At 37.9% G+C, this 15,585-nt stretch overlaps 2 protein-coding genes across 2 annotated transcripts; both read left to right on the top strand.

The window, feature by feature from the left end:
• The first annotated feature begins 1,532 nt into the window (after positions 1-1,532).
• Positions 1,533-3,714, top strand: LOC118692572 (parvalbumin beta-like). The gene is made up of 4 exons (XM_036392483.2): positions 1,533-1,629; positions 2,233-2,365; positions 3,090-3,199; positions 3,689-3,714. Exons 1-4 carry the CDS (start codon positions 1,569-1,571, stop codon positions 3,712-3,714), a joined length of 330 nt encoding a protein of 109 aa, XP_036248376.1. The 5' UTR covers positions 1,533-1,568.
• Positions 3,715-11,534: 7,820 nt separating this feature from the next.
• LOC118692571 (parvalbumin, thymic CPV3) lies at positions 11,535-14,170 on the top strand. Its single transcript, XM_036392482.2, has 4 exons — positions 11,535-11,595; positions 11,963-12,095; positions 12,520-12,629; positions 14,145-14,170. Exons 1-4 carry the CDS (start codon positions 11,535-11,537, stop codon positions 14,168-14,170), a joined length of 330 nt encoding a protein of 109 aa, XP_036248375.1.
• Positions 14,171-15,585: the final 1,415 nt, after the last annotated feature.

Consider the following 15,585-nt stretch of genomic DNA (forward strand, 5'->3'; position numbering starts at 1 on the left):
TCAATTTACCACATTGCATGAGTTTGGAATTAACATAGTCAACGTTTCTCATAAAAATTCCTCTCTGGAAGAAATCAAGGGGATCTGAGATATATGAGGTTTTGCATTTATTTTCATGTACCTAATTTTTGTAAGACAGCAGCTTTATGTTATAGTGATTAGAGGATAGGCTTTGTTTTAAAATTTCTCATCACTCAAGTGTTATTTAAACCTGGCAATACTCCAGCCATGTTTATGTGTTAGTCAGTGTGAAATGTTCTCCCAATGGCTTTTTACACCTCTGGCCAATTTCAACTATTCTCAAGGCCATTAAGTTCCAATAAATTCCATGAGTTAGCTGACTGGGGTTCCTATTAATATCCAGTAAGAGAAAAGCTGTAGGTTGAGCTTAGCTACTGTTTAGACCTTACAGAAGTTTGTCTTTTCAGTGCAGCAAGGAAGAAGCAAATATCATTGATTCACTGCTCTGTTTCCCTCCTGGCCATAACTGATCCACTCTCCTGTGTCCTGCTGAGCAGCTGACAACCTTCATTTTGTAAATGGACACAGTTACTAGGATGATTTTAAATGTGCACCATGCAATTAATTACTGCTGAGCAAATGCTGTCAAGATGAGACTTTTATAGCTAACCAAAGATTATATAACAACTTATTAAAAGTAATTTGGGCTGAAGAAGTTTTGTCTTTGAGCTTGTACTTGTATATCAGATATATCCATTACAAATGTATCAGTATTAGTATGTTTTGAAGACTACTAGGGCAACTGCAGGAGTAGTATTTCATGGGTAATTCATATCAGGATTGGGCCCTTAAAAGTCAAAGTCTACTTTGAAGATGTCCATTTCTGGCTATCATTAAATTAAAAATATATGTATTTTTTCATTTATACAATAAAAAATTCATTTCACTAAAATATGTGCAAGCTGAGGGGATTTACTTCATATGGCACTAAACCTTACATATTGTCTAAAACACCATGCACATTCCTTTGGGACATAAATATCAATCTGATTAGCTAGCAGGTCTTGTCAGCCACAGCAACTTATCCCCTGGGGTATCTGAGCCATCACGTGCCTCTAGGACTTCTGTAAAAGGTCAAGAGGACTTAACTGAGGTCTATATAAGTCCTTCCCTATGTCATTTGAAAAAGAATGAAGTCAAGAGGACTCTGCTGATCTTTTACCTGACAATAGTTTCTGTTCTGGGTTGGGGAACGCTAAGTGGCCAGGTGAGTTCAATCTTTCCTCTGGAACTTTAGAAGACATCACAATAATTCACACCAAAAATGCACGGAAATAACCAAAGATGCCCAAATGCCAGGAAGTTCTAGAAATACATTTGACTTTGTCCTCAGCTCATCCACCTGAAGATTTAACTGGAAATACTCAGATGCACAATGTATGTCTGAACTGAAGGATGGAGCAGCTGGTTCCTGCAGGGCAGCTCACCTGCTCTGCCCTGGCACCTGGGCTCACCTCGGGGCCACCTCCATAGCTCAGAGAGCCAGAGCAGTGGCAACTCCACCCAACTCTACCCAACAGTATTTTTCATTTTGCAGTATTCTTGGCATGGCTCTTTCCAGTATCCTGACAGAAGCTGAAATTGCTGCTGGTCTACAGAGCTGTCAAGGTAATATTTATGTTTTAAATTTGGCTGTGCAGTTTATCTATCAAATTCCTTGCGACCCCAAAGTCCCAATTCCAATGGAAACAGAAAAATCTCTCTTACTAAAAAGAGAAAAATGACTCAAGGTAATGGAACAGATGCAAATTTTAATCTTGGCCAACCAAGCTACAGGTACCCACAATCATTTGTGCATTGCAGCAATTTTAAGGATTAAAAAATCCAAAGGCTGAATCCTGCGTCAGAAATCCTGTTTTTTCAGAGAATAATAATAAAACTACTGCTGATTTCAATATAAGCCAAACATTTATCATCAAGTTCTACAAATATGTCTTTCAGTGAAGTATCTATTTACAAGGGTATGTTCTTGCATGCTGAAGACCACAGTCATTATTTCATTACCTTCCTAGTTATGAGACATCATTGATGGAAAAATCCCATTTATCTGATATAAAATCAGGAAAATCAAAGACTGTTACTTGGTATTTGTAATTACCCTCACTGTACTGCAGAATAGTTTGCTGCTTTTTGATCAAAAAGCTAATTTTTTGGTTCCAGGTTTTTGACTACTTTTCTTCATCTCTCCTTGTTTCCATCTGATTATTTCAGCTGCTGATTCATTTGATTACAAAACCTTTTTTGTCAAAGTGGGTCTCAACTCCAAGTCCAAAGACCAAGTTGCCAAAGTCTTTGGAATTCTTGACCAGGACAGGAGTGGCTTTATTGAGGAAGAGGAACTGAAGTAAGTAAATAAAAAAAGTTACCAACAGGCTTGTGGTTTATCACTAAAAATGCATGATAAAATCAGAAATATTCCCTTTCCTCCTCCCCCTTTGGATGGGAGACAATCATGTGTTTGTGCACCTGTGAGTGCTGGTGCTGGAGGAGCTGCAAGTCAAATAACAAAGGCAAGGCTGGATCACAATGGGGAAACTCTCTGACAGCACTGAAAATACTTGTTTCATATGGCAATAACTGACAGGCTGTGAAGGTAAAAATAGCAGTTCTGCTATTTATTATTGTAAGATTTTTTTCACCAGATTGAATTCAAAGGGCCATTTTTCTTTCATCTTTCTTCTGTCACATGAATTCTACCTTGCAGATCACATTCATCAGACTTTGAAGTTAAAAGTAAGCTTAGAGAAACTCTTGCTGAGACTCTGCATCTTAGGAGAAAGAAGGAAGATAACAAGGGAGGGAAGATGAATCCTGCCACTACAGAGGATTATTTAATTTTGTCTTTTTAATTCAATGAAACCAAGATGTCATCAAGGATTTTTTTTTTAGGCTGTGAAGCAGCATCCTCTTACTTCCTACCCTCACTCTCAACAAAGTTAGAGGAAGTTTTACCATTGAAATAGTTCTCAAGAACTGAATCATGCTTGAAATTTTGCAGCTATTACCAACCCAAACCCTGGACACTTTCAGTACTATGTCTCTCTCATTTGCTCTCTCACCTTTACCAGACTTTTCCTGAAGAATTTCTCAGCCAGTGCCAGAGCTTTGACTGACGCTGAGACCAAGGCATTCCTGGCAGCAGGGGACAGTGATGGAGATGGTAAAATTGGAGTGGATGGTAAGACTGCCCTTATCAAAATGATAACACCTGCCTTTGAGACTTCCTAAAGGCAGCTCTAGGCACCTGCCCTGCTCCATGTACTGGGTGTTATGGATCTGATGCTGAGCTGCTCAGATCTGCTCAGGTCTGTGTTATAGACAGGATCTGACACAGAAACAGGTCTCTACTCTGCCCCTGGCTAAAGTGGTCAGAAAAGTCCCTTTTCTCATCTATGGACGTTTTTTTCAGGAATGGAACCTAAATTCAGTCTATAATTTCACTGCTTTTTGCTAGTGAACTGTGATACAATGGGACACTTAAAAGCAACACTTCCTTTGCCTTAAGTACCTATTGTTAGGAATACACAATGTGCTGCCTTTAAGGAATGATTATCAGAGGAAGTAGCATTAGTTTCCCATTTTAACTCTAAGAATTAGGAGAGAAATTTTGGGCTCTGTGATTACAAACAGAGGTCCCATTTTATTACTCTTTTTTCTTCTTTTTCAGAGTTTCAAGCACTGGTCAAATCATAGTCAGCAGTCAAGACAAAGACCAAGACATATGTGCCTTAAACAATCTTTCCTATTGCAAACCTGCCATTTATTTACACATTTTGTACCCTGAAAGGTCATGAACAATTGTTGGCAAGTGGTTTCATATTGCTGGAAAACATCTGAAGTGGTACAAGCACTACTGAAGCCATGCTGCCAGGTGTTTTAAGCAGAAGGTCTCTGCCACTGAGGGACTGAACTGGAATCCACTCTTCACATCTGAATTTAGGGCATTAAAGACATAAACATAAATATTAAGAGGAGAAATTGAAAGCATCTCTGTGGGCCATTGAACTTTCGATATTTGCATAAACAGCTAGCATATGTTGTAAAAAAACTCAGAATTAATAAAATGTCCAGGTGTAAAACCTGTTTCTGGTAACCAGTAGCAGTGGTATTTAATCAAGAGGTGTTTTAATATTCCATATGTTTTTCTGTCCTTCTTTATGCAAGTGATTGTATTTCAGAGACTAAGTACATTGCAGAAGCTTGCACTAATTAAGTCATCAATTTAAGATCAACTGGATCCAGGACTAACTTGGATTTCTGAAATAGCAATACATTCAAAATTCCCCAAGGAATCCCTCACCTTCATGCCCAGCCGATGGCACTATTGTTCCACTGCCGAGAAGCTAAAACAGTGTTCTGTGTGCTCGAATGAATTCCAGAACTCTCCTGTGTCCCACCTGCCACTTCTGCAAAAAGCACTTCAAAAGCACCAGTCCCAGTGCTCCATAAGAGCAAATGGGGGAATGTTGCCTAAATAATCAACATTCTGCTGCTTTTCTTCTCAGCACTGAGAATAACACAAGGCCCACATCTCACAGGGTTGTAAAATGCATCAATGTTTGTAAGGAAAGTATCATAAAATGAAGAGTGCCATAAAAAACTGCTAAGAAATTTATCTTTTTTTCTTTACAGACAGATTGAAATAGGAAGACAGACATAAGGAATGGGGAGAATGCAGAATTTTGAGTAGGTTCTCACTAATTGAAGTTCATTTTGTACACTAGGTAAGGGTTCTGGTTGAAAAGCATGGGGGTGATGATGGCACCACAATTTTGTCATAGTATAAACACACAGAGAAATCAAACTGGGCTATAAAAATGAACTCATTGCTAATAGTACCTAATGAAACACCACAGTGTATCAGGGTTTTGTCTTAGATATGAGACTAAAATAAACACACGGCCAAACAGCCTTTAAAAAAGTCTAGATGGCTTTAACCATCCCAAACATTATACTTCCAACATTACAGTTGCTCTTTGAAAAAAATTGGTGCTCTTGAAAATCATTCTTGGACAATAATCTTGCAAAAACTGATATGAATGTCTCATACTGTATTTGTTGGAGGTATTTAAGATGTTTCAATATTTGCAAATCAAAAATCTTAAGTTCAAAATTTCCTGCTGATGTTATTGTGGTTCTGATGCACAACATATTTATGATGAGATATTATGGAGAAGGAAGGAAATATCAATACAATGCTGGGGAAATCATCATATTACACAAAGTTAAAGCAATCTACAAGACTTTAATGAATATTCAATAACGTGTTCATGCTCTATATATTAGCCAAAAATATATTTCCATTAACTCTAATGAATGAATCAGGTCCTAATATTGTAGAATTTTCTATAAGAGTGAAAAAAGAAGCATCCATCAAGCAAATTGACATTCATTATTTCAATGTCATCTCAGAAGAGCAATTAAAAAAGGGAATTTTGCAGAATTAATAACTGCAGCCTGACTGCAGGGCTAAAAGCTCTCATTATTGTCAGAAAATGCTTTGTTTCTCAGCTGATATTATGTTTTATGTTTCCATTGTGCAATATGGGTCACCCAGACATTTTCAAGCATTGTACCAACATTAATGGCTAAATAAGAGAGAAAGGCACAGACAGCTCAGATAACTTCTGAGATAGCAGGCAGCTCCTTTATTTAACCACACTTACTTCCACCCTGATTAGCCTGCTAGGCCTACAAATCTAAGACAATTTCACCACTTACCATTCCATTAAGAACAGTAAAAAATTCATGACAAGTTAAGTCTGGTATCAGCTTCAGTGATCACTCCAAGAAAGTTAAGAGCTCGTGACTAGAGAGGTTTTTAGACCTTTCCTTCTTCCAGCATTACCACTAACAGATCAGAGGAGAAAAATGCTGTTTTCTTTGCACAAGAATATACTCACTCAATTTCTTTTCCTCTCTTCCTCACATGGGCAGTCAGGTACTGTGAAATTTCTGTTACTACTTACCATGGGATTTAAGAAAACTCTTCAAATTGTGCCTCAGCTGGAAATCCTGCTGCCTGACCACAAACAGAGACTCCCAAACAGCTCCCTTAGAGTGAACAACACTGCTGGAATCAGACATTTGGAGGTCTGAGACCTTAAATATGGGATTGCCTCTTGTCAATGGAATTTTGTCACATGCTTGGTGCATGTGTTTTAACAGCTTGTCTGAACCTCCTTTCTTTAGCCCATTTCTGCTAAACAAGCGATTTTTGATGATTACTTACAATGAAGTTAACTCTAATTACTGGGTAATTTTACTTCAAACCTCACTAAGGCTTACACATCCTCCTACTGTTGAAATTAATGGCTGAAATCCCACTGAAATCAAAGAGAACAGGCAGTGAATACAGAGGAGGTTGGAATTTGGTTTATTTTACCATGGTTCCTTACACTGTGGGGTACAGTGAAATGCAGCCATGTGCAAAGAGCCTTTGGTAACAGTAGAGTAGAACTGTACTTATCTTTTACATGGCACAATAGCAGCATCCAGATTATTTCATAACCTCCAACATTAAGGCACAGTTATTGCTAAAATAGAAAGGAACCCTGAACAATGTAGATTTTTAAAGATGGCTCCATCTGACACTGTCTATAATGCTGACAGCAGACAGAAACATGTTAGACAATTACATTTAGGGTCAGAGACAGAAAATTGCATTACTGTGTCTCAAAAGAACTTCCAAGTGCTTTTAAAGACAAACACAAATCAAATGCTGTCAGAGATCTTCCAGGACAGCTTTTTAAGTGAAAAAATATGTTTATCAGACCAGACTCTATGAATTAGTGACACTATTACTCAGCTATGTTAGTCTACTCTGCTGTCATTTTCAAACAGAAATCAAATTTACTCCCACAGACTGGTAAGAGCAGAATTTGAACTGAGGGAAGTTCACATGGGATTTCCCCTAAGGTGAGAGAGGTACCTGTTTTCCTTTAGCTCCAGACCCACTGTGCTGCAGAATCTATCTTGTATCGTGGGTTCTCTAGTCCAGATCTCTGCTCAGTGCTCTAGGTAATGTCCTCTACCTGCTGCAGGGAAAGAAAGCTTTGTCACTGGTGCCTGGCTTGCCTCCTTCATTGCAGCAAAAAAGTCAAATACTACAGCACGTGCTCAGGCTTCTCTGCTAAAAACAGCCAAGCAACAATTCCAATTAAATGCTGTAATGATTTCTTTATTTCTCTAGGATTAAAGCATTTGCCCTAAGAGACAACTTGAAGTGGCAGGATTGAATTCATTTTGTTGTCAAGGTCCTTTTCAGTGATTATGGCTGTGAACACACGAAGATTCTCTGCTGTCACCACTGAGACATCAACACTACTATCAACCACAGGGGTTACTGAGTATCTATTTTAGTTACTTCCAAACTCATTACAAAGGCAGAATCTGTTATCCAGGATCATGATACCGTTGGTCCTGACACAAGCAGGGCTGAAAGATGGACTTGTGTGGGTTTGAGAACAGCTGCTGCAGCATCTCTTTACACTCTTGTAGCTGGTCTCAGGTTAACACCTCTCCTCTGATCTCACCTGAGACAACTGCTGATGTTTCTCCTGCATCTGCCACAGCTTTGCTTGATTGCCACTGCTAATTAACTCTGTACTTTATGCGAAGCAGAGCACAAAGGGTACAAGACCAGTCCACAACCTGTCAATGCTTTACCAAAACACAGCTTTCCTCTATACCTAGAGAAGTAAATAGCAATTGATTTGAAGACAATTGTCTCATATGTTTAGATTCCTAAAGAACCTAGAACCTTAGCAGGAACTTATCAACATGAATATTCTGTATTTCTCAGAATAACACCTTGAAGTTTCATTTTGGAAGGCTGAAAAAAAGGCTTTAATTTTATTTAATAAAGACACCTCAGGTGAAAACAACACTAGGTATGCAAGTACATAAATATTCAGATGATCAACCCAATAGAACTTCTAGATGTCTCCTGTAGAACAAAAGAAAAAAAAATCCCCAAAACAACCAAACAAAAACTAATATTTTTACTTGAATTTCATAGGAATGAGTGCTAAACATTCCTGGAAACTGTGCAATACTAAGATTCTGTGTCAGATTTTGAGTTATTGTTAACTGCTCATTACTTAGCAGCTGTTGTTCTGGTTGATTTATTTGGTATTTTCATTATAGTGTTACATTGTTTGTATAGCATTTTTTAAAAAACCCTCCCATAGATCTCTAGTTTTTGAATGCATAAAGTAATTACAAACACCTAAGTTAACACATAACCAAGAAAGAAGGAAAACAGGCAGATAATTTAGATGTAAAATAGATTATCTCATTAAAATATCCTTTAATATTCTAACCCCTGATTATTGCATTTTAATTGTAGTGGAGGGAAACCTGTACTTCAGATGAAGTGTCATTAATGAATAAATAAAACCCAGTAACCCTAGATTCCCACCTGTATCAATGTACAGTGACATCAACTTGATTCTGAAATTCAGCTCTTTTAGGCTTTTGTAGACCATCTTTCAGCCAGGACTAGCATCACTTTTGTTGCCAGCATTGAATTTCAAACATTAAAAGATCTCTTCAAAAGCTATCATAGCAATTATCTCACTTTTATTTGAGATCCTATTTTAATATAATACTAATTCTGGCTATTCTACAACTGTTGAATGCACATAAAACCAGCTCAGCACTCTGCTATGCCAGAGTGCATGAGGTAACCAGATGTCATTCTTTGAACATTTGGTGCCTATATTTTTAAACAATGCCCAAATTAGTTGCAGATCCATTTTGAGCTCGAGCATTATATGCTCACCTTGATCTTGTCATTTTCCTCCATTTCAATTCCCTTGTTCTCATAAACTGTCAAGAATTAGTGTTGCATGGCAAGTCAAACACAGACAAAAAGAGCAATTCCATGAGCACTGTGTAGGAGCCAGCAGAAACAAAGGAAGTTTCCTGTAAAGGAACATCTATGGCACTGGCACAGAGGGCACACAGGGTTTTTCTCTAGAAACATTCTGGCAGTAAGACAAGAACCCTTCTGCTCAAACTCATATTAACTTGAGATGATCATAAAGGAGAAAATACAAAAGAGTGTAAAAAGGTACCTAAGAGAATGAAAATTATTTCAGGATAGTTCTGGAGAAAGCACAGAATGAACTTCATCCTCACAGGCACTGCCTGACAGATCATAATGCCATGGAAATCTCAGGCAGAAAGCAAAATGAATATATAGCACTGAATGAAGAAGATAAATGGAAAGGACACCAAAAGATCTGTGATCAGAGCTTCAGCTTGTACAAATCAGCACTGTTTAATTGATTTTAATCACAAAGTGCTAATTTACAATAGCCCAGGGTTCTTAGGTTTACCACTAACGTGTTCTTCCAGGTCACCATAACAAATTTTCCTACTGGAAGCAATAGAACAAGTGCCTGGTGGTTCCTGGCCAGCTGCACTTGGGACCAAAGGTAAGTCTGAATATTTGTCATTTATACCATGTTCCTTCACATCCAAAATAGGTAGCAAGAAAGTTCAAAGTATCATTAAATTATGTCTGCTTTTTGTGTTACTTATACCTTGCATTTCTCTATCCCAATTCAAACAGTGCTATGGAACATTTGCTAGGATTTACACTTTTCTCACTGTCATGAAACCAAGCAGGAGTAAACCCACTGTAGTCCATTAATTTACATCAAGGCTAAGATATATTTATTACTCTGCTCCACAGTATAATTAGTAACTGTTGCTACAATAAAAATATTACCTCTTTGGCATACCATGCTATTTCCATTTGTTTAAAAATGAAATTATGTTCATGGAGTAAGAGAACATCAGTTTAGATACCACAACTGACTACTACACAATAAATACTAACCAAAATACATGTGAGTTTTATTGGTCTCCATCCTAGAGTTTTGCCCACATAAACCCCCTTAAAGATGGAAACAGATTTTTGTCTGAGAAGGAAAACTTCCCATCTGCTGTTAGGAATTTTCTTAAGGTTTTTTGTTCCAAAAGTAATACTCCTGAAATATATAATAAACTCTCATTTATTTATACCCACAATTAAAATTTTGTTATTAATGAACTAGATTGTGCAAGTGTATTATAAAATGTATATACAACTATTTCCACAGTAACAAACAAATCCACTGATTCTTACAACCTATAGAACTTGCTACAACTAGTAAGCCTATTATTGATTTCATGCAATTCAAAATATTCAAAATGGATTATTAAGCAGGCCAACTGATTATATACAACCTTCCAAGGAATACTGATGACAAGATCAGTTTATTCAGCTTTACCTAGCTCATAGTTTTCTCTCACTGAAGACACTGGTTTCTGTTTCTGTAATTCAGAAAATGGTCAGGAAATACAAAATGAGGCTTACTGCAGAAAGATCATCCAAATTAGAAACGCTTTCCTGCTTTCCTCTACCCTGGTGACAAGTTATCTTTGTCAGAATGACACATTGGCACCTCTGATCTGTCATCTCCAACCTCCTTCATACATTCCAAAGGATCAACAGAGCCAGGGAACAAACAAATTCATTTCTTTCCAGGAGGATTTGACTGCTGGAGTCACCTTCCACAGAGTGACTCTCAGGTGCAGAGGTTACCTGTGAACATACTAGGAGCTGAAAGGCTGCTTTGATGGCACAGTTGTACTTAATTAAGCACTAGTAGATTTATTTTTTAAAAACTGTTCTTTTTGTCCATATTATCTTAGGATATAAATAGAAAGAAAAGTTTAATTAGTTAAGGAAGAAATTTGAGCCAAGTCTCAATTCAAACATTTGATCCATGGAAGTGTAACCTAAGTAGTGGTTATTGTCACCTTTTGAATCCTTTATAAGACAGAGTGGCAAGCCAGAGCCAACATTACTATTTTGCCTGGTATCTCCTCAGCTATTTTTCCTTAACCTAGCTGAGAAAACTCTAAAGGTGAGCAGAGACTTGAGATTAATTAAATAAAATTACTGTGCAGAGCTGCATCATTAGTAAGTACAACAGCCATTGTTCTAAGGTTTTTGTTTTAATTGCTGGAATTACATATGGATGGGCTTTACATAGATAAGTATCAGTTTTCTTTTTATTCTTCAGAGCTGTTGGGGGAGATAATAGAAGTAAACTTTCTTACCTTTTGTTTTCCAACTGCATGTTCTGTTACTTGTGCTGCCAGATTCCGTGCATTCCAGTAAGACTATCAGTTAGATGAATGGTTACATAGAGCTTAAATATGTGCTGTATTTATATAGGCTGCAGGTAAATGATAAAACATTGATCATCAGCTCACAACATGGTTCATGTAATCCATCTCATCAACAACTATTATTTCTGAACTGCTATTTTTAAGGATGTACTAAAACCTGTAATTCGTTAAGGAACACCAGAAATGTCACTCTGATCAATGAGATTCATCTACTCTTGTTGACCTTCTAGTAATCTTCAAAACACAGAAAAACCCCATTTGTTGTAAGATGCATTTGTATTTCAAAACTCTGTTTGCAATGTTCTATTTTGCACAGGTTTAAAATGAGCCTTACAGACATTCTAAGCCCCTCTGACATCGCTGCTGCTCTGCGGGACTGCCAAGGTGAGAAAACAATTCAAAATCTCAAAGTCTCTTATTTTGTGTAACCCGGGGCAAGTTTTACTCAGTCCCAAAGGAATACTGAACAAGTGCATACTTCAAACAGATTTCTGTCATCTCTTTACTCAGCTGTCACAGTGTGTTTGTTCATAACTGGTTTATATTGTCAATTTGGAGCTTATTCTCACATGATTTTGTTGGATGTTTAGTAGGATGTGGGGCACTATTGCAAATTCATTCATTCTTTGACAGGCTTCACCTACTGATCATGTTTAGAACAATGAAGTTGTAACAAAGTATCATCCTCAGACCATTTAGGAACACTGAATGCAGTGGTCTGGGGTTAATTTCTTTATTAATTTATTTTCAGCTCCAGATTCCTTTAGTCCCAAAAAATTCTTTCAGATCAGTGGGATGTCTAAAAAGAGTAGCAGCCAGCTCAAGGAGATCTTCCGGATTCTCGACAACGATCAAAGTGGCTTTATTGAGGAAGACGAGCTCAAGTAAGGATTTTGTTAACTACTTGGAGGATATAAAAAAAATAAACACTTTTTCCATTCCAGAACTTTCAGTAAATGTGAACACAATTTATGCTAAATGTTGATAAACCTTCAGCAGATTGTGAAAGATATATTTGAATAGATCATTCAGAAAATAGAAAATCAGTAATACCTGCCTTTTATGCTCAGTATAGAACAAAAGAGCACCCTGGGGCTGGATTTTCACAGTGGACAGAATCAAATCAATCAGGGTTGCACTTTAAAGCAGAAATACAAACAAGTAAGATTTAGCTTGCCAAACCAAGCAGTGTTTTAAGGACTTGGCTATTGTGGTAAATTTTTTAGAGATGGTTATCTGTTTGATTGTACAACAACCATAAAAAATACTATGGTGTGAAAATCTAAATCCAGGTTGTTTCCTCCCAAGGTATTTCCTTCAGAGGTTTGAGTGTGGAGCCAGAGTGTTAACCACCTCAGAAACCAAGACCTTCTTGGCAGCTGCAGATCATGATGGGGATGGTAAAATCGGGGCTGAAGGTATTGACTACTTTAAGTACAGAATGAGGCACCTCAGGATGTTTGGAGTGATGTGGGATTCTCTTTTATCTTGATGGTACATTAATGTACTCCCAGAGATTTTACTGAAACCCTGGAGTACCAACCTGTTAAAAGGTGGAAATGGTCCCTGATCTTACAGGTTCATCTCTACAACTCCTTTTCTATGAGCAAGTAAAAAACCTTAAGGAACTTTCCTGTAGCCACTCACTCCCATATTTCAAGTTGTTCTGAAAGGAACTGCCCCTTATTTCTCCTCCCACTTACTCTAATGTAAGGCAGCACTGGCATCACTTGGAATACACAAATGTAAAGGACAAAAGAACCAGCTGTACACAGGAGAACAAACAGCTCATACATCAGCTCACTTCCAGCAGCTCCTGCCCCACAGAAATTCCACTGGGCACTGAAATCATCCCCAAGATGCAGCTTGGAGCTCTGTATTTGCTCTGCATACAAGGATAACAGAATGATAAGTGTCACAACCCCAGTATGAGATCCCAGAACAGCATCTGTGCAGGGATGGTTGTTCTTTATCTCCAGGGGCAGGGTAAGATCCAGATAGGAAGGAGCAGCTCTTTAAGGAAGCAGCACTCACCATGTGGAAACACTGCTGTGATTTAATGGCTGCACGCTGCAGAAACCTCCTGATCTCCTAATTCCATATTTCTGTGCCCTGTTTTGGAGACAAAGCACACACACAAAAGGCCTGCAGCCAATGGCAGCTTGCCCCATGAGAGCAGTGAGCTGCCCAGAGGAGCATGAAAGGGGCTTAGGGAATAGCATGCAGGGAATGTGCCAGCGTGCAGATTCCCCAGCTCACTGCACTAGCAGGACAGAACTCTTCTGTTTCTTTTTTTGGAAGGCATTAAATCCAGTTCCTTAGGAACTATGCCAGAATAAACACACATGATTTATGAAGCAATCTGTATATTAATACAGTCACTCAGGGATGGGACTGATCAGGCATTCTAATACATGGAAGCCAAACATTTAAAAGATCTTTAAAATAACAGTATCTTATTGCTTAACTCAACACCCCAGGATCATACCACATGGAAATGCACAGTGTTTTAGCTTTAGACTGTACTCTAAATCAACACTTCTCAATGTCTGAGGCATTACAAACAGTTAATATAATACATGGACTCACTTTTCATTTTTTTTACTTGAGCTCTTAACTACTTCTTACTTAAATTCCACGTAAGCCATTCCATTATTTTTGCCCAAGACCAGTATTATGCAGAGAGAAGGCCAAAACCACCCTGAAGATTTAATTATTCCCTGTAAGTCAGCAAAACACACTGCCTGTCCCTGTGTTGTTTAGAAGAAGTTCAGGCAATGCCTCTTGTCCACACGTTTCTTCCCTGGTCATCTATCAGACAACTTTTTTCTGTTCATTCCCATTCTAAATCTCTTGATAAACCACTAATCCTTTACTCCTAATCCTTTCATGTTAATATTTCTTTCATATAAATATTCTCTTATCTTTCACAGAATTCCAGGAAATGGTGCAGGCTTAGAGGTTCAAAAGGACCAAACCAGAGAGAACTGGGATGAATCTGCAGGAGACACTCCCAAACCTTGAAAATCAGGAGTCCCTTATTTATCTTGACAGTGTCTGTTATTTTTTCACTGCCTTAGCAACATAATGAAACACTGATTACTGATTTTTTTCATTGTGTGGACTATTTACCATGTTTTAACCTCTACTTTAGCAGACACTTCCCTTAAAATATCCAATAAAAATTAATCATATACTGTAGCCTGTGTCTATTTTTTTGACTCCTATATTGAAACATGAGAATTCTTAAACCAAAACTGTTAATCCCTCCAAGATCTTAAACTTATCAGATCTTCATATATGGAACATCTTTTGAAATGAGGGGGGGTTCTGTTTACAATAGCCCTTCTGGATTAAGCTTAAGTTCTCAGAACACTCAGATCTTCATTGAGGACTGTGAGCTCTGACACATTAATTTGACATACAAGTTGTTTGTAAGCTGGTAGACTCAGTACATTTAATATGATCATCACAATTTTCCTTTTATTGTACAAAAATAATATAAACTGATAAAAAAATAAACATTGGATTTTGATACTGCTTCTTAACATTATGAAATATGCTCTAGAATATCAATCTCTAGAGTATCAGTGACTTAAGCAGAGCTCTTCAGATTTACACAGGCCAAGGGTCTGACCCATGAACTGAGCATGGTCATTCTCAGAGCACAAGATGGATGTCACAGGACAGTCACAAGAAATAAAGTGTGTCCTTGGCAATGAAACCACTCTGATGACAGAAGGGTCTTGGAGTAGTTCACATGTAAGTAACAAACAAACTGCTCTCCATTTCACTGACAATTAAGTGTCCTGACCTTGACTAATCATGTTACATCAGGCAGGCAAATGCCTGTAAAATAAAGAATTTTCCAGGTGCTGTTGCACTCTGCTCCTTTCAATGTCAGCCTTTGCACTGTGGACCTTGACAAAGAAACCCAGAGGCCAAGAACAAATTCTGTTATTCTCCACTGAGATGCAGCAGGATGCTGGAGCAGGTCACCAAACAGAAAAATACACTTGCCCTACCCAAGATATTCTGAGATCTCTCAAACATCCAAAGTACTGCAGTTAAAGAATCTTTCCATGCCTTCCATCAGGAAAAAAGAACCTTAATAACCCAGTAGTACAGCACCCATCCCAGCAGATTCAAGTAAGGGAAAACTTGTTGACTTGTAGGAAGAAACATTTAAAATTAAAACCTCTTATCACTTCCCTAGGATCCCTGAAACATTAAATCATACTTTTGAATGGTCTTATAAAACATGTGATGGTAATAACTCAAACAGATTTTATTCACTGACAAAGATACTTGTCTGCTCCCTAGCCTAAAACAAAACACCACCAGTAAAGCTCCTAGAGACATGGAGAATTCCCA

Source organism: Molothrus ater, chromosome 16 (assembly GCF_012460135.2).
Source record: "Molothrus ater isolate BHLD 08-10-18 breed brown headed cowbird chromosome 16, BPBGC_Mater_1.1, whole genome shotgun sequence".
Lineage (NCBI taxonomy): Eukaryota > Metazoa > Chordata > Aves > Passeriformes > Icteridae > Molothrus > Molothrus ater.